Below are 19,979 nucleotides of genomic sequence, written 5' to 3' on the forward strand. Positions count from 1 at the left end.
GATTTTAAAAAGAGCAGATCTGAATAGACATTTTCCCAAAGAAGACATACAGATGGTCAAGATGTACTTGAGAAGGTGCTCAACATTACTTATCATCAGGGAAATGCAAATCAAAATCACTAATGAGATATTGCCTCACACCTGGCAATATCTCGTTTTGGCTGTTACCAAAAACATAAGAAATAACAAGTGCTGAAAAGGATGAGGATGAGGAAAAGAGGGAACCTTTATGGCCGGCTGATGGAAGTGTAAATTGGTGCAGCTACTAGGAAATTGTATGGAGGTTCATCAAAAAATTAAGAACAGAACTGCCATATATGATCCAGGATTCCACTTCTGGGTATTCATCCAAAGGAAACAAAAATACTAACCCAGGGGCACCTGGGTGGCTCAGTGGATTAAAGCCTCTGCCTTCGGCTCAGGTCATGATCCCAGGGTCCTGGGATCGAGCCCTGCATCAGGCTTAGCAGGGAGCCTGCTTCCTCCTCTCTCTCTCTGCCTACTTGTGATCTCTGTCTGTCAAATAAATAAACAACATCTTAAAAAAAAATACTAACCCAAAAAAGTATCTGTACCCCATGTTCACTGCAGCATTATTCACAATAGCCAAAATATGGAAACAACCTAAGTGGCCAGTGACGGATGAATGGATGAGGAAGATGTAGAATGGAATGGAACACACAACGGAATATTATTCAACCATTAAAAAGGAGGAAATCCTGCCATTTGTGACCACATGGATGGACCTTGAAGGCATTATGCTAAGTGAAGTAAGTCAGACAGAGAAGGACAAATATCATATGACCTCACTTGTATATAGCACCTAAAAAAAAAAAACAAAAAACAAAAAACAAAAAACTTAACTCAGACACAGAGACTAGGTTAATGGTTGCCAGAGGTAGGGGCCAGGGCTGGGCAAAATGGGTGAAAGTGGTCAAAATGTACAAACTCCCAATTACAAAATAAATCAGTCCTATGGATATATATAGGATGGTGACTATAGTTCATATTGCATTGTTTATTTTAAAAGTTGCTAAGAGAGTAGATCTTAAAAGTTCTCATCACAAGAAAAAAAAATGTTTAACTATACGTGGTGGTGGATGTTATCATTTTATAGTGATCACTGAATTGTTGTATACCTGAAACTAATATAATGTTATGCATCAATTATGTCTTAATAAAGAGTAAAGCAAAAAAAAAATTGAATACAGGATCTCAAAGAGATATTCATACACCCATGTTCACATCAACATTATTCACAGAAGAGACAAAAGGTGGAAGTAACCCAAGTGTCCATCAACAGAAGAAGGGATAAATAAAATGTGTGTATATATACAGACACACACACACTGGTATGTACCTGACAGAGCATCAGTGTATGTGAGGCAAAAAGTGACAGAACTGCAAGGAGGAACAGATGAGTCTACTGTCACAGAGACTTTTATCCCCTCTCCATCGGTAATGGACGGATAGAACAGGCAGAAAATCGGTATGACCACAGCTGAACTCGACGGCACCATTAATTAACTCAATATAGATGACATCTGTAGAAATAGTCCATCCAACAACAGAACACACATTCTTCTCAAGCTCAAATGGAACACTCCCCAAGATGAACGTTCATCTAAATCAATCATCTAAGCTTCCCTCTTGGGAAATGAAAAATAGAAGAGTAAATGAAGCCCAAAATAAATAGGAAAAAAAAAAAAAAGGAAATAATAAAAATTAAAGCAGGGGCGCCTGCAGCTCAGTTGAACTTCCGACTCTTGGTTTCAGCTCAGGTCATGATCTTGGGGTCATCAGACTGAGCCTCCCATCGGGCTCTGTGCTCAGTGGGGAGTCTGCTTGGGATTCTCTCCCTCCACCTCTGCTCTTCCCCTCTCTCTCTCTCTCTCTCTCTCTCTCTCTCAAAAATAAATAAAATCTTTAAAACATTAAAGCAGATATCAATGACATTGAAAACAGAAAATCAACAGGAAAAGAAAATTCAGTGAAACCTAAAGCTGGTTCTTTGGAACAAAAAAAAAAAAAAAAGGCACAGGATGCCCTGGTGGCTCAGTGGGTTAAGCCTCTGCCTTCAGCTTGGGTCATGATCTCAGGATCCTGGGATCGAGCCCTGCATCAGGCTCTCTGCTCAGCGGGGAGCCTGCTTACCCCCCTCTCTCTGCCTGCCTCTCTGCCTACTTGTGATCTCTGTCAAATAAATAAATAAAATCTTTTTTTAAAAAAGCCGCAAAAGTGATAAGCCTCTGGTCAGGTTACTAAGAAAAGGGAGAAAATACAAATTATTAATATCAGAAATTTAAAATGAGACATCAGTACAGAGCCCATGGACATTAAAAGGATAATAAAGGAATACTATGAACAATGCCATGTCCACATAGAATCTAGATGAAATAGACTAATTCCTTGAGAAACAAAATCTGCCAAAACTCACACAAAAATCACACAATCTGAATAGGCCTATATCTATTAAAGAAATTGAATCAATAAAAAAAAAGATCTTCCAAAAGAGAAAGCACCAGGCCCAGAGGGACTCGCTGGTGAATATCACATACAACAGAATAGTATTCAGCCTTAAAAAGCAAGGAAATTTGAACACATGCTGTAACATGAACGAACCTTAAGGATATTATGCTAAGTGAAATAAGCCAGTCACAAAAGGACAAATGCTATGTGATTCCACTTATATGGGGTAGCTAGAGTAGTCAAGTTTATAGACACAGAATGTAGCATGGTAGCTGCCAGGGGCTGGGGACAGAAGGGACTAGAGCGATGCTCTTCAATGGACAAACGGTTCCAGTTCTGCAAGATGAAAAGAATTCTGTAGACTGGCTGCACCACAGGGGATGTATTTAACACTGCTGAACTGTGTGCTTAAAAATCACAGAGATGGGGGCGCCTGGGTGGCTCAGCGGTTTAAAGCCTCAGGTCATGATCCCAAGGTCCTGGGATTGAGCCCCGCATCGGGCTCTCTGCTTAGCAGGGAGCCTGTTTCCTCTGCTCTCTCTCTGCCTGCTTCTCTGCCTACTTGTGATCTCTGTCAAATAAATTGTTTTAAAAATCTAAAAAAAAACAAAAAACAGATGTGATATGTGCATTTTGCCGTTATGGGGGGAAAAAATCCATGGTACCCCGGGCAGAGCTACATAGTTGTAAGGTTTATTAAGTCCTGGTCAGGTCAGATTGGGCCTTTGAGGACAAAGTGTAACCATGGTCCCCCATGCTGACGGCTCACAGCCCCTTTCCAGCCCACAGAGCACCTGCTGGGACACAGCGAACACCTGTGGGTAGAAGAGGTTGGGGAGTGGGGGGGCGTCATGAGCAGGTAACTCTCAGAAACGGGCAGCAGCTGGCTCACTGCCCAATTTTTCAGACGACAGGCCAGTGCTTCCCCTGCTGCCTTAGGGCTCCGTGGAAAGCCCAGATTCGGAAACTAACTGGGTCATGTGGCTTTGGATTCCAACTCTGCTACTCCCAGCTGTGGGGCCTTGGGCAAATTATTCAGCCTCTCTAGACCTCCTGCCAAACTGTTAATAACATGCTATGGGGTCACTGGGTTTTCAACACACATGAAGTCCTCGCAAATGCATGTGGGAAGCCCTCGGCCAATGTTAGCTAGTGTAATGCCTCAGCAGTCGGTTTGTGTTTTTGTTCTTTTTTTCCCCTCGCCCTCTGAAGACCTTTAAGGAACAAAGTTACTCCCAGTAGGTTAAAGGAGCTGAAATAGGTTTCTTAAGGGCTCGCTGGCTCTGGGAGCCCATTCACCCTTATGCCAAAGCTTTGAAAGCCAAGGACAGGCATGGTGGCCCCGGGTGCCAGATTCCTCTCAGTTTCCCCCTCAACTTCCCATTCCTGGTCTTGGGACCCCAAGGAACAGAGTAGGGACCATAAGCCCCAGGAAGCAGTATATTGCCCAAGAGTGGCCCACACTCCCCCCTTTTTTTTTTTTTTTTTTTGCCAGTCTCCTGGGCTTTGACCATCACTGCTGAGCTAACAACAGCCAGGGGCACAGTTGCCCCCAAGACCACAAAGACAACAGGAGGGGGGACCGTCTCTCTGGACCCCCGGCAGCAGCAGATTTGAGCCCCGGTCAACCTCTGTCAGCAATCCAGGGCATTGCTTGGTAGCAAGAAAACCTAACCGCCACCCAGGACTGACTCAGTCTGGAAAGGACCCAGCAAGGTCCCCACGGCAGTCCTTCCTGCCCACAGATCCTTCTGTCACGAGTTCTCCAGATGGCGACTCAGGGCAGAACGCCCAGCAACAGGACTTTCCTGTACGTGAGGCAGAGTTTGCTGCCCCAGGATGGGAGCCCCTTGCTCCCAAGAGCAAGGACAATCTGGCCCTCAGGGGCCCAGGCACCTGTCCTCCCACTGACCATTGAGCCGGACAGCCACACCTGGACGGGCCTCAACCTCCCTCCTGGAGTCATGTGGGGGCCAGTAAAGGTCAGGGTGTGGGCCAACATGTGCCCTGTCACCAGGGGGGCCTGGCCCTCGCTGCTGGAGAACTCAGAGCAGGTGGGAGTCCTCTCTCTCTGTTCTCACCCCAGCCGGCTCTGGAAGCCACTAGCCACCAATTTCCCCAAAGAGCACAGGGGGCCAATATCCAAAACCATTGGCAATGGGCTTGACCATGGTCATTCTTTGACCCTCCCCTTCCTTCCAGCATAGCCCCAGGCATACAGGGGAGTTTTGGGGCCCCACCGAAGCCCTCTGAAGTCTGGCACAAGCTATGTCTCCCTTAGGGCCGGCCACCATCTCCTCGTGCCGTGGAAAGGCACTGCCCTCGGCGTCAGGAGCACTGGATCCACGGGGTTTGTGGTGACAGGTCTCTACCCCCCTTCTCCAGTCCAAATCAAGACCATTGGAGCAGGTGCCCTTGGAGCCCTGCCAAGATCACAGTTCTCCGGCTCCAACCAATAGCCAAAATGCACCTTCCTTGGAGAAGGATGAATGGACCCTGGTAGACAGACAGACAGCAGCGGGGGACACGCAGATGGTGCTGCTGGCCATAACCTTGCCCAGCCTGAGTCCCTGGGCCTGTCCCCTACGCCAAGCCCTAGGCCCTAATGCAATAGCTTCAGCCTCTGGCCCAGACCTCGGGGACCTTGACCTTGGGTGTGCTACGCTGGGTAAAGCACTGGACTTGCAGTTCCCTTTCCAGATCCTTCTCCTCCCACCCTCCAGTTAGGGCCGCCTTCCTCCCAGGTCCAGCTCTGACCCTGCCTGCTGGAGGGAGCTGCAGTCTGAGCCTTGACCAGGCAATGCATACCTTCAAGGTCTGCTCGTTCCAGTGCATGAGGAAGGCCAAGACGGCCACACAGCTGCGGTTGATGCCCAGGGTGGAAAAGACCAGGATGACCGAGCCAAGCTGGAGGTGAATTTCTGCAAGAGGAAAGAAAGGGGTGGGAGGACAGTGGGGCACTTGAATGTGAGTTGCTGACTTCAGTGAGCCCGAGGTCCAGGAGTGAGTTCAGACCCAGCACAGCATGGCCCAGACTGGCCATGTCACCTCTCTGGGACACACTTTTGTCACCTGGCAAACAGGGACCCTCAGACCTCACTGGCAGTTCAAGAGAACCACACTGGGTGTTCAGCATGATCGTGCAAAGGTCTTTTCTTGGCTCTCCAGGCTTCCAGCCCAGGAAGCTCCACTACCAGCTGGCCTCTCGGGCTGGGATAGACAAAGGGATGGTCCCTCCACACACACCCCCAACCCCAGCACTCGGGTACCAACAGAGGCGACGTGGCCTGGCCTAGGTGTGAATCCTGACCCTGCCACTCACAGGGTGTGGGGCCTGAGCGTGGTACTCCAAGCCACCGCTCTGTCATCTAGAAACCAGGCGGTCAGTAGACTACCTATGAGACTCTATGCTGTGCCCAGCCCAGCACCTGGCCCAGGGAGGTCAGCTATAATCACACTTAACGAAGCCCCTGAAGGTGTCTTGTCCAGGGGCGGGGGGGTACAGTGCGGAGGAAGGCCAAGCTGGCTTCCTAGGCTAGTCCAGTCACCCCCAAGAACCAGAGATAATCACAGACCATCAGCACTGGAGGAGGACCACGAGCTGATGAGCCAAGTGCCTCATCATATGGACAAGGAAACAGAGGCACAGAACAGTTAAGGGCTGGCCCAGAGCCAACCAGCAAGGCAGGGCTGGAGAGGGACCCTCTCTGCCACTGAGCCGGACAGCCACACCTGGACGGGCCTCAACCTCCCTCCTGGAGTCATGTGGGGGCCAGTAAAGGTCAGGGTGTGGGCCAACATGTGCCCTGTCACCAGGGGGGCCTGGCCCTCGCTGCTGGAGAACTCCGAGCAGGTGGGAGTCCTCTCTCTCTGTTCTCGCCCCAGCCGGGGGGGGCGAGAACAGAGGGCTCTACCACCCTGCGGCAGGACACGCGGCCAAGTCGCAACCTCAGATACTAGTCAAGTGATAGCTGAACCTCCTGGGCAGATAAGGGACATCCTCTTCCAGCCCCCCGAGGCAGCCAGGCGAGCCGGGGCTGACTAGGGTACAGCAGATAGTCCCGGGCCGGGGCCCTGGACCCGACCTCACTCTCTCCAGCCACTGTGCTCTGGGGCAATCCTGAGGCCCGAATGACTGACAGTTCCACCTTCCATGAGCGGTCATGGCCAGGTGTGGTGGGAGAGCTAAAGGGGCACTGTGCACACACAGGGGGGGATCGTGGAAATCAGAGCTGGGAGGGTTCCAGAGTTTTCCTTCCACCCTCCCCCAACCCACAGACCAGACAGGAGGGCAGGGATGGAGCCCAGCCCCGAGCAGGCCTCCCTGAACGCCTGCACCCACAGTGGACCAACAGGTGCTCACTGCCCAAGAGGCTCGGTGAGGCCAGGACTGGGGCCTGGCCAGACCCTAGAGGGCCTAGCAGTCCAGCCAGGGCCACAACACGGGCCCTCAATGGGCAATGTGGAGCTCTTATTCAGCCCCACGTCCCCCGAGGTAAATGTGTGGCTGTCCACACTGCCGAGGGCTCCCGAGGGCCGAGCTTGTCCTGGGGCCTGGCCGCCCTGGCTGGACTGGTGTGCTGGGTCCTGCCCTTCCTCTCCTCAGGGCTGGCTGTCACCCTCCGGAACAGGCCTGTGGACAAGATGCCACAGCCCCCTCTGGTCCCTGGGCACAGGCCAGCCACTGCCTGGTCAGAGATCATTCCTTACCAAGGAAGTGGCAAAGGTGCCGTAAAAAGGGGGCAATGTTGGCTTCTGGGGAATCTTCTATCTTGATGTGCAGAAGTTTGTCACTGTCATCCATGAAACTAAACAGAAGGAAAGCCCAGGAAATCAGGCAGATTCGCACACAGCCCCCCTTCCCCACCAGAGTGAGCCTCGTGCACAGAGACGGGACCACATGGAAGGGATGCCGAGGATAAGTAGGTGGGCAAGCGACGAGCTGTCTCAGAAACCGGCACCTGCCTCATGGGGGTGTCAGTTAGGTGAAGTCAGTTACTCCATGGAAAGCATTTGGCAATCTGCTTGGCACATAGTAACTGATCAATAAATGTGACATCATTATTGTTAACCACTCATGGTGCTTCCTTAGAGTATGGTGCAGAAGGTCAAATGAGGATGGGAAGGAACCGGTAAAGAGCTTGGAGAATGAACCTGCTATGTTGAATGGAGAAAGCCAGGTAAGAGCGATGGAGAGTGTTGGGGTGGCGGGGGGCTGTCTGAGACGGGGTGGTCAGGGAAGGCTTTGAGCAGAGGTTTAAAGGAGGTGACGGAGCAAGCCAGGCAGCCATCTGAGGAAAGAGGGTTCTGGGTAGGGGAGAACACAAGTGCGAAGGTGAGGAGAGACAGCACGTTTAATGGACTTGAGAAACAACAGAGAGGTAAGAGTGGCTAGAACTTCTGAACAAGGGGGAGAGAGGAGGGAGAGGAGGTATGTGGCAGGTTCTATGAGAGAAGGCCTACAAGGAGCCTGCAGAACATGTGGCACATAGTATGTGGGCAATGTTAGTCATGAAGACTGGTCTACTGGTGACATTGGGCAGCATGTAGACCACTGTAGCATGCAGAAAGCTGTAGCAGATTCAGAAAAAGAGGCTGGTTTAGTTTCGGCAGATACAAGAACAATTCCCATCTATCCATCTGTCTGTTCATCCTTTCCTCCCTATCTCTCACTCTCTCTCTCCCTCCCCCATCTATCCATCCATCCATCCAACCATCCATCCATCCATCCATCCAACCATCCACCCATCCATCCAACCGTCCATTCAACCATCCGTCCATCCATCCAACCATCCGTCCATCCATCCAACCGTCCATTCAACCATCCGTCCATCCATCCAACCGTCCATCCAACCATCCAACCATCCATCCATCCAACCATCCATCCATCCAACCATCCATCCAACCATCCAACCATCCATCCATCCAACCATCCAACCAACCATCCGTCCATCCATCCAACCATCCATCCATCTGTCCATCCAACCATCCATCCATCCGTCCATCCATCCATCCATCCATCCAACCATCCATCCATCCATCCAACCATCCATCCATCCATCCAACCATTCTTCCCTCAGACACTCAATGCTTACTGTGTGCCAGAACTTGAGCTGGACCTTAATGGACAGAAGCTGAACCAGAGAGGGCTGGCATCTCCCAGCTTCAAGGAGTTCCCAGTCTAGTAGGGGAGGTAGACCTAGAAACAAATAGCCCCAATCCAAAGGGCTAGGTTTGCAGATAAAGCCCTGCACATGATACTGGAGAGGAAGGGCAGGGAGAAGACGAGGAAGCTGGGGAAAGCTTCACAAGGTAGGAGGCATCTAGGTGGAGAAGGTGGAAGGATTCAAGGTTACTATGTAAAAATCAACTGCATTTCTATATGTCGGCAACAAACAGTCAGAAAGTGAAATTTTAAAAATACCATTAATGGGGCGCCTGGGTGGCTCAGTGGGTTAAGCCGCTGCCTTCGGCTCCGGTCATGGTCTCAGGGTCCTGGGATTGAGCCCTGCATCGGGCTCTCTGCTCAGCGGGGAGCCTGCTCCCCACCCCCTCTCTGCCTGCCTCTCCATCTACTTGTGATCTCTCTCTGTCAAATAAATAAAATCTTTAAAAAAAATAAAAATACCAAAAAAAAAAATACCATTAATGACCACCTCAAAAACACCAAATACTTAGGAAAAAAGCTGACACAAGATGCACAAGTTTCCCGTACCCTGGAAACTATAAAACATTTTTGAGAGAAATGATAGAGCAGAGTAAATGGAGGGACAGACTGTGTTCATGATCGGGAGACTCAACGTGGGTAAGGATGTCAGTTCTCCCCAAATTGGCCTCTGGATTCAATTCTATCCTGAGCAATATTTCAGCAAGGTCTTTGTAGAGACTGACAAGAGGATTCCAAAATGTACTGGACATGCAAAGGAGACAACTGTGAAAAAGAACAGAAGGAGAGGGCTAGCTCTCCTGGATTTTACAATTATAAAGCTATAGTAGACTAGAGTGCAGAATTGATTTAAAGAAAAACACAGACCAATGAAAGAGAATCAAGAATCCAGTTATATGACATGGATGGAACTAGAGGGCATTATGCTGAGTGAAATAAGTTAATCAGAGAAAGACAATTGTCATATGATCTCCCTGATATGAGGAATTTGAGAGCAGGGTGGGAGGTTGTGGGGAGTAGGGTAGGGAAGGAAAAAATGAAACAAGATGGGATAGGGAGGGAGAAAAACCTAAGAGACTTTTAATCTCAGGAAACAAACTGAGGGTTGCTGGGGGGTTGGGGGGAGGGATGGGTGGCCGGGTGATGGACCCTGGGGAGGGTATGCGCTCTGGTGAGCGCTGTGAATTGTGTAAGACTGATGATTCACAGACCTGTACCCCTGGGGCAAATAATACATTATATGTTAATTTAAACAATTTACGGATTAAAAAAACTCCAGTTATAATACCACACACACACACATATGGTCAACTGATTTTCAACAAAGATATCTAATCAGTCAACAGGAAAAGGATCTCTTTTGTTTTCCCCCAATAATGGCCTCCCTGTGCAAAACAGTGAACTTTATTCTCCATCTGGCAGTATATGCAAGAATTATTTCAAAATGGATCCCAAGTTGTTAAAGGTACAACCATAAAACTTTTAGCAAAAAATATAGGAGAAAATCCTTGTCGAAACTCAAGCCTCTATACAGGCATGGGTCTCCTAGGACTCCATTCTGCTCCATTGGTATACGCTCCTATCCTGTACAATATCACAATGACTTTCTTGTTGCTTAAGACTTGCTATCTGGTCAAGCAAGTTTCCTATTTGTTGTTCTTTGATATTCAGCTACTTTGACCCTTTGCATTTCCATATAAATTTTAGAATTAACTCTAAAACCTACTGGACTCTTATGGGCAATGCACGGAATCAGTAGATGAATTGGACAAGAACCAAGATCTTTACAAAATGGAGCTTCTAATCCACACCCACAGTACATCCTCCATTTATTCAGGTAATTTAAAATAATATCTTAGGGGCGCCTGGGTGGCTCAGTGGGTTAAGCCTCTGCCTTCGGCTCAGGTCGTGATCTCAAGGTCCTGGGATTGAGCCCCGCATTGGGCTCTCTGCTCAGCAGGGAGGCTGCTTCCCCCTGCCTCTCTGCCTACTTGTGATCTCTCTCTCTGTCAAATAAATAAATAAAATCTTTCAAAATAAAATAATATCTTCTATGGGGCCCCTGGCTGGCTCAGTCAGTAGAATATGTAACTCTTGACCTCAGGGTTGTGAGTTCAAGCCCCACATTGGGTATTGAGGTTACTTTAAAAAAATTTTTTAATAGGGCACCTGTGGCTCAGTCGCTTAAGCATCGGCCTTCAGCTCGGGTCACGGGACCAGGGTCCTGAGATCAAGTCCCGCATCGGGCTCCTTGTTCAGTGGGGAGCCTGCTTCTCCCTCTCCCTCTACCTGCTGGTCCCCTCCCCCCGCCTGTACTCTCTCACTCTTTCTCTGCCAAGTAAAAAAATAAAATCTTTTTTAAAAAATTGTTATAAAAATATAAAATAAAACCTCCTGTTTATTCAGGTAAAATCCTTTTATAGGATTTTATTTATTTATTTGGTCAGGGTTGGGGGTGAAGACATAGAGGGAGGGAACACAAGCAGTGGGAGTGGGAAAGGGAGAAGCAGGCTCCCCACAAAGCAGGGAGCCCTACTCAGGGCTCGATCCCAGGGTCCTGGGATCGTGACCTCAGCCAAAGGCAGACACTTAGCAACTGAGCCACCCAGGCACCCCTATTCAGGTAGCTTAATAATTCCCAGTCATGCTGTGTAATTTTCTGGTGAGATCTTACACATCCTTAATCAGGTATAATCCTAGGCACTTAATATTTTTATGCTATTGTAGGTTTTGAAATGTTCAGTTTGTTTATTGTTTGTGGAAAAACAATTGATGTTTGTATACTTCTGGAAGCCAGAAGACTTAAGTCTAATAATCTCTTTGTAACTTGTTTCTGCTTCTCTGCTTATATAATTATATTGCCTGGTTAATTTTTTTTCCTTTCAATTCCTATCTTCTTTTTGTCAAATTCACTAACCAGAACCTCTAATACGGTGTTAAATAGTGACAGCTCGGCATCTTTGCCTGGTTTCCAGGCCCAGGGGGAAAATTTCCAATATTTTATCATTAAATGTGATGTTCGCTGTAGAGATTTTTATAGATTTTTTTTTCATTTGATCAAAATTCCCCTCGATTCCCAGTTTGGAGTTTTTCTTTAAATTGTGAATGTACAGTAAATATTAAATGCTTTCACTGCTTCTATTGAAATAATCCTGACTTTCCCTTTATGTTATTGATATGGTTAACTACATGGACAGATTCTTCAGGCTCTGAAACACCCCTGTACCCTTGGAATAAACCCAATTTAGTGATCACATATCAGCCTTCTCCTCTAGCTCTATGGTCAGCGTGCTAATGTTTTGTGTAGGATTTTTACATCTCTGTGTATGAAGAAAATTAGTCTACAGTTATCCTGAATTATGTTGTCAGATTGTAAAATCAGAGTTATCTTAGTCTCGTAAAACAGGTGAAAATTATTCCTCTCCTTTATTCTCTAAAAAAGAAATTTAATATTGGCTTTATTTCCTCCTTAAACATTGGGTAAAATTCTTCACTGAAGCCTGAATTTTCTCTAGAAGAAATTTATTAGTTATCAATACTAATCAAATTTTCCATTTTGTAGGATGTCCGTTTTGATAGGTTGTATTTTTTAAAAATTCATTCATCTAAATTTTCATACTTATAGTTAGGTTTTCATATATCCTAAGATCCTTTCAATGTTTATAGAATAAGTAGGGTCTCTTTTTATAAATGGCTATTTGTACCCTTTTTTTGCCAATGATTTATCAGATTTATTAGTTTTTTAAAAACTACTGTGACTTTCTTAATCCTCTCCATTTCATTGTTTCTATTTCAATAACCTGCTACTACTGTTCCTTCCTTCTTCATTATTTGGGTCAGTTTACTGTTCCTTTGGTCATTCCTTGAGATGATTAGCCCTGCTTTTTAATAGATGCATTTAAGGCTATACATTTTCCTTTACCCACAGCTTAACTGCACTCTACAAGTTTTGATACATTATATCTTTATTATTATGTAGTTGAAAATATTTCATCATTTCCATCATGAGTTCTTCTTTAACCCATGCTATTCAAAAATTTATTTCTAGGGGCACCTGGATGGCCCCAACTCCTGGTCTCAGCTCAGGTCTTGATCTCGGAGTTGTGAGTTCAAGCCCCACATTCACTCAAGCCCCACAGACCTTCATGCTGGGCATGGAGCCTACTGAATAAATAAAAACAAAAATTTATTTCTAAGTTTCCAGTAATTTTCTGGTTGTATTTTTAAATTATTGCTTTCTAACTCCTAATAAGCTTTCTAACTTCTAACCTTCTATGTTGAAAAACAACTGTATGTGATTTTAAATCTTCTGAAATTGGTGGAGTCTTACTTTATGGACCTTCATGCTGTCGAGTTTTATAAATGCTCCCTCCACGGAAACTTTTTTTTTTTAAGATTTTATTTATCTGAGAGAGAACATGAGCCAGTGTGAGTGGGGGAAGGGAGACAGGGAGAGAAGCAGACTCCCCACTGAGGGAGCCTGACCTGGGGCTTGATCCCATGACCACCACCGCACCATCCTCTCCCACGAGATCATGACCTGAACCAAAATCAAGAGTCAGACGCCCAACCTACTGAGCCACCCAGGCGTCCCCCTCCGTGTAAATGTTTTTAAAAATATAGATTCAGCAGTTGCAGGATGCCATTTTTCTGTTTCTCTTCTGAAGATAAGTTTTTTTTTTTTTCTTTTCTAGTCTGTTAATATGGTAAATTACATTGATTTCCTAACCAAAGAGACCTTCCTGGAAGAAATACATGGTCATGTATTTCTCTTTATATAATTTTGTTAAATTTGGTAAAATTTTTATCAAGAATTTTTATACCTGTGTTCATGAGGTTTGTGGCTTTCCTTTACTATAAAGTCTTTGTCAGCTTCGGGTATCAGAGTAATGATGGTCTCACATAAGTGAATAGGAAAGTGTCCTCTCCTCTTTTATTTTCTCAAAGACTGTGTAGATCAGTATTATTTCTTTCTTAAATGTTCAGCTGAACTCACCAGCAAAGCTACATGGGCCTGGAGTCCTCGTTGTGAAAAGGTTTTTAACTATGAATTCAATTCCTTTAACAGATAGGGGTCTATTCTATAATCCATTTCTTGTTAAGTAAGCATGGATAGCTTGAATCCTTCAAGGAATTGGTTCATTTAATTTAAATTTCAAACACACTGACAGAAAATCACTCATAACATTTCCTAATTATTTTTAAATTTTCAGTTAAAAGTTTTACTGAGATCACTGCAGATTCACTTACAGTTGTAAGAAATACAGAGAGATCCACTGTGCCCTTTGCCTAGTTTCCCCAATGGTAACATTCTGCAAAACTGTAAGAGCACAACCAGGATAGTATGCTGATACAATCTATCAATTGTATTCAGATCTCCCCAGTTTTGCTTGTATTTTGTGCAAGTGTGCATGTGTGTGTCTATGTGTGTTTGTGTGTTGTTTTCTACCTCACTTATTTCTGCTCTTATCATTATAATTTCCTTCCTTCCTCCTTCTTATGTTTTCTAATTTTTTTTTTAAGTTGAAAGTTTAGGTCCTTGATTTTATTTGAAACTCTTTTAATAGAGACATGAAGGCTATAAATTTCCCTCTATGCACTGCTTTAGCTGCACCCACAAATTTTGATATGTGGGGTTTTATTTTCATTCAGTTCAAAATACCTTCTAACTTCCCTTTTGGTTTCTTTGGGACCCATAGGCTACTTAGAAATGTATTGCTTAGTTTCCAAGCATTTGGGATTCTTCCCATATTTCTTGTTTGGTTTATTGGCTTCTAACTTAACTCCACTGTAGTCAGAGAGTATAATTTTTTATAACAAATTATTTTTCTTTTGATATTTGTTTTAATGCCCAGAATAGTATATCCTGTCAAAAAATATTTCATGTTCTCTTGAAAAGAATGTATCCTGTAGAACACATTTAAAGACCAGAAGAACGCTACTGTTATTGGGTGGAATGTCCTATAATTGTCAGTTATGCAATTTTGCTCTTCTAGTCTTTGAAATTATGACCTATTTTCTGTGTATTGATAGAGAGATTGAAATCTGATTATAACTGTGGATTTCTCTAGAATCTACGGTCCAGATTAGTTGACCATCTTCCCATAATGAAATGACCCTCTTTATATCTGGTTGTATTCTTTGCTATGAAGTTCAGTTTATCTAATAATGGAGTCACTCCAAAAGTTGGTTTTGTTTTTTTTTTAATTAGTCATAGCCTTAAGTATTTTTTTTCCATCCATTTTAACCTATCATCATTTTGTATTTAAAAAGTATGTTTCGGGGCACCTGGGTGGCTCAGTGGGTTAAAGCCTCTGCCTTCGGCTCAGGTCATGATTTCAGCGTCCTGGGATCGAGCCCCACATCGGGCTCTCTGCTCAGCAGGGAGCCTGCTTCCTCCTCTCTCTTTGCCTGCCTCTCTGCCTACTTGTGATCTCTCTGTCAAATAAATAAATAAAATCTTAAAAAAAATAAAAATAAAAAAATAAAAAGTATGTTTCTGGGGCACCTCACTGGCTCAGTCAGAGGAGCATTCAACTCATGATAATAGGGTCATGGGTTCAAGCACCACATTGGGTGCAGAGATTAAATAAACTTTAAAAAAAGATAAAGTTTCAAAAACCATATGATACTCTCAACAGATGCTGAAAAAGCATTTCACAAAGTGCAGCATCCCTTCCTGATCAAAACTCTTCAAAGTGTAGGGATAGAGGGCACATACCTCAATATTATCAAAGCCATCTATGAAAAACCCACCGCAAATATCATTCTCAATGGAGAAAAACTGAAAGCTTTTCCGCTAAGGTCAGGAACATGGCAGGGATGTCCATTATCACCACTGCTCTTCAACATAGTACTAGAAGTCCTAGCATCAGCAATCAGACAACAAAAAGAAATTAAAGGCATCCAAATCGGCAAAGAAGAAGTCAAACTATCACTCTTCGCAGATGATATGATACTATATGTGGAAAAGCCAAAAGACTCCACTCCAAAACTGCTAGAACTTGTACAGGAATTCAGTAAAGTGTCGGGATATAAAATCAATGCACAGAAATCAGTTGCATTTCTCTACACCAACAACAAGACAGAAGAAAAAGAAATTAAGGAGCCAGTCCCATTTACAATTGCACCCAAAACTATAAGATACTTAGGAATAAAACTAACCAAAGAGGCTGAGAATCTATACACAGAAAACTATAAAGTACTCATGAAAGAAATTGAGGAAGACACAAAGAAATGGAAAAATGTTCCATGCTCCTGGATTGGAAGAATAAATATTGTGAAAATGTCTATGCTACCTAAAGCAATCTACACATTTAATTCAATTCCTATCAAAGTACCATCCATTTTTTTTTTCAAAGAAATGGAACAAATAATCCTAAAATTTATATGGAACCAGAAAAGACCTCGAATAGCCAAAGGAATATGGAAAAAGAAAGCCAAAGTTGGTGGCATCACAATTCCGGACTTCAAGCTCTATTACAAAGCTGTCATCATCAAGACAGCATGGTACTGGCACAAAAACAGACACATAAATCAATGGAACAGAATAGAGAGCCCAGAAATAGACCCTCAACTCTATGGTCAACTAATCTTCGACAAAGCAGGAAAGAATGTCCAATGGAAAAAAGACAGCCTCTTCAATAAATGGTGCTGGGAAAATTGGACAGCCACATGCAGAAAAATGAAATTGGATCATTTCCTTACACCACACACGAAAATAGACTCAAAATGGATGAAGGACCTCAATGTGAGAAAGGAATCCATCAAATCCTTGAGGAGAACACAGGCAGCAACCTCTTCGACCTCAGCCGCAGCAACATCTTCCTAGGAACATCGCCAAAGGCAAGGGAAGCAAGGGCAAAAATGAACTATAGGGATTTTATCAAGATCAAAAGCTTTTGCACAGCAAAGGAAACAGTTAACAAAACCAAAAGACAACTAACGGAATGGGAGAAGATATTTGCAAATGACATATCAGATAAAGGGCGAGTGTCCAAAATCTATAAAGAATTTAGCAAACTCAACACCCAAAGAACAAATAACCCAATCAAGAAATGGGCAGAAGACATGAACAGACATTTCTGCAAAGAAGACATCCAGATGGCCAACAGACACATGAAAAAGTGCTCCATATCACTCGGCATCAGAGAAATACAAATCAAAACCACAATGATATATCACCTCACACCAGTCAGAATGGCTAAAATTAACAAGTCAGGAAATGACAGATGCTGGCGAGGATGTGGAGAAAGGGGAACCCTCCTACACTGTTGGTGGGAATGCAAGCTGGTGCAACCACTCTGGAAAACAGCATGGAAGTTCCTCAAAATGTTGAAAATAGAACTACCCTATGACCCAGCAATTGCACTGCTGGGTATTTACCCTAAAGATATAAACGTAGTGATCCGAAGGGGCACGTGCACCCGAATGTTTATAGCAGCAATGTCTACAATAGCCAAACTATGGAAAGAACCTAGATGTCCATCCACAGACAAATGGATAAAGAAGATGTGGTATATATACACAATGGAATACTATGCAGCCATCAAAAGAAATGAAATCTTGCCATTTGCGACGACGTGGATGGAACTAGAGGGTATCATGCTTAGCGAAATAAGTCAATCAGAGAAAGACAACTATCATATGATCTCCCTGATATGAGGGACAGGAGATGCAACATGGGGGCTTAAGGGGGTAGGAGAAGAGTAAATGAAACAAAATGGGATTGGGAGGGAGACAAACCATAAGTGACTCTTAATCTCACAAAACAAACTGAGGGTTGATGGGGGGAGGGGGGTTGGGGGGGGTGTTATGGACATTGGGGAGGGTCTGTGCTATGGTGAGTGCTGTGAAGTGTGTAAACCTGGCAATTCACAGACCGGTACCCCTGGGGATAAAAATATATGTTTATAAAAAATAAAATTAAAAAAGTTATGAAAACAACAAAGATAATAAAACAGCTCACTTTTCCCTAAAAAAATAAAGTTTCTTGTAGATAGCCTACAACACCTCTGCCTTTAAATTGGGGGTATTTAGACCATTTTCACTTAGTGTGATCATTGACAATCATCTTGCTGTTTCTTTTCTATTGGCCTCATCTCTTCTTTGTTCCTTTTTTCCTGCCTTCTTCGGGATTTTTTTTAATTCCATTTTTTCTTTGTCTTTTGAATTATAACTGTTTTATTTTTTGTTTTGTTCTAGCTTTTGGTAGCTACTTTAGAATTTCCAGAACACATCTTCAACTTTTTATCACCTTATAGCACTTCGTGTAGAGTAAGACCCTTCCAAGGGTCTACTTCCATTCTGTGTCTTCCTGCCTAGGAAACTGGGCACACATACTACTTCTACACATGTCATAATCTCAAAATACACTGTTACTCTTTTTTCTGTGCTCAATTAGCTTTTCTGTCTTGTTTTTGTGTTTTAGAAGGTGGGGGGCAGAGACAGGGGGAGAGGGAGAATCTTAAGCAGGTTCCAGGCCCAGCACAAGCCTGACACGGGGCTTAAACTCATGAACCTGGGATCATGACCTGAACCAAAATCAAGAGTCAGATGCTTTAACCGACGGAGATACCCAGGTGCCCCATGTGATCAGTTATGTTTTGAAGAGATCTAACAGTGACAGCGAAAGTGTTTTACATTTATCTACATAATTATTTCTGGCGATACACTTTATTTATGGTTTTTATCCAATTAGGAATTTGTTTATGAACCAGCAGTCTGTGGCAGTCTGCTATAGGAGCCCCAGTGGACTAAGGGGTCACTTCTCAGAGGCCCTGAGAAGTAGGGTAAATGGAATTCTCTGTACCATAATGGTAAACACCAAGAAAGCCCTCCTTTTGCTGAGACCTGAAGGGTAAGTAATGGGTCTCGAGGCAGAGGACGCCATGGCCAAGCCAGAAAAGACTACAAACCACGAACAGATGAAGGGAAGTACAGAGCCTATACCAGCGGATGCCGATTTCTAAGGCCCTTTCCGCTCTAGAAATGCATGGCACGAGGAATCTTATGTAAATGCTTAATTTAAAAAAAAGAAAATCAATAGTATTTCTACTCACAATGGCCCCGTCTCCATGGAGACATTGACATGTGCTTTGATTTTCAAATCCTTCTGAATTTTCGGGTCGCAGGCTTGCCTGAAATTGCCCAGGTAGATCTTGCCTGGAATTATTTCAGCAGGGTACGGCTGAAAGGCATCCAGTTCCTGAGGGAAAGGAAGGAGAGAGGCTGCTGTACAGAATAAGTGTGCTGTAGGCCACTGGATAAGATATTCTTTCCCCAGGGAAGAAACGGTTTTTGTTTTCTGTTGTTGGATTCTTTGTTTTTGTTTTCTGTCTCTTGAAATGTGGCTTGGTGTTAGAAAGATAATCTAGAATAATGAATGAGTCTGACTGGCAGGAGGAGTTAGAAGGCTGATAGTCATAGGATGGGGCCACTAAGCCATGGGACAGCACGCTGCATCTGAACACGGACACCCCACTTACCCCCTATGGCACCTGTGGGCACTTTTCTGGGTGCACAAAGATCGGCATCCGATACCCCTCGATGCAGAACTGCATAAATCCAGGGTATATCCATTAGGGGGAAAGGGGAGGGTGGGAAGCCTTGTATTACTACATTTTTAAAAAAGATTTATTTATTTGACAGAGATCACAAGTAGGCAGAGAGGCAGGCAGAGAGACGGGGGAAGCAGGCTCCCTGCTGATCAGAGAACCCGATGCAGGGCTCGATCCCAGGTCCCTGAGATCATGACCTAAGCCGAAGGCAGAGGCTTTAACCCACTGAGCCACCCAGGCGTGCCTATTATTACGTATTATAATTATATTCTATTATCATTGAAGGGACAGCCCCTTTATTATATAATTATATATTATATATTAATGACCTAATTGTACTATATTTCTGGAGGCCACCAGAATTTTAACACCTTTTTAAAAGAAAAAAAAAACACTGAAACTACTCACAGAGAGCCTATGTATCATTAGGAAATGAATTCTGGCAAGTTCTGACGTGGGCAGGTAGGGAGGACAGGACACCACCTAATGGGAGCTCACTGGAATCCCAGGTCCAAAGTTATGATATGAAAAATTGGGGTTTCTTTGAAAAACAAAGACATGATGAGAAAAATTAATCCTACATTCCTCCAAAGTGTGTCCTAGGAAACAGTGGTCCCTTCCAAGGCACTCTGGGAAAAAAGGGTTTAGAGAATCAAAGACATATGGGGAACAGTACCTAGGATATCCCTGTCTCAGAAATTCACAGCGCACGTAACCAAGGAAAGGCAGGAGAAGGAAAAAGCAGTAAAAAAAAAAAAAAAAAAAAAAAAAAAAAAAAAAAAAAA

The 19,979-nt window shown here is 44.3% G+C and overlaps 1 protein-coding gene across 3 annotated transcripts in view; it reads right to left on the reverse strand.

Moving 5' to 3' along the window:
* The window catches only part of STYXL1 (serine/threonine/tyrosine interacting like 1), a 62,212-nt gene that overhangs the window by 8,790 nt on the left and 33,443 nt on the right, over positions 1-19,979 (reverse strand). For 2 of the 3 annotated variants that reach the window (XM_032872462.1, XM_032872463.1), the window contains exons 6-8: positions 18,697-18,842; positions 7,180-7,277; positions 5,278-5,390 (exon numbers count right to left, since the gene is read on the reverse strand). In XM_032872462.1, the coding sequence (XP_032728353.1) occupies positions 5,278-5,390; positions 7,180-7,277; positions 18,697-18,842 (357 nt within the window). Of the gene's footprint in view, positions 1-5,277; positions 5,391-7,179; positions 7,278-18,696; positions 18,843-19,602; positions 19,631-19,979 lie in introns of those variants that run through there. The other variant, XM_032872464.1, reaches the window with a different exon arrangement.

Source organism: Lontra canadensis, unplaced genomic scaffold (assembly GCF_010015895.1).
Source record: "Lontra canadensis isolate GAN:19392208 unplaced genomic scaffold, GSC_riverotter_1.0 scaffold45, whole genome shotgun sequence".
Classification (NCBI taxonomy): domain Eukaryota; kingdom Metazoa; phylum Chordata; class Mammalia; order Carnivora; family Mustelidae; genus Lontra; species Lontra canadensis.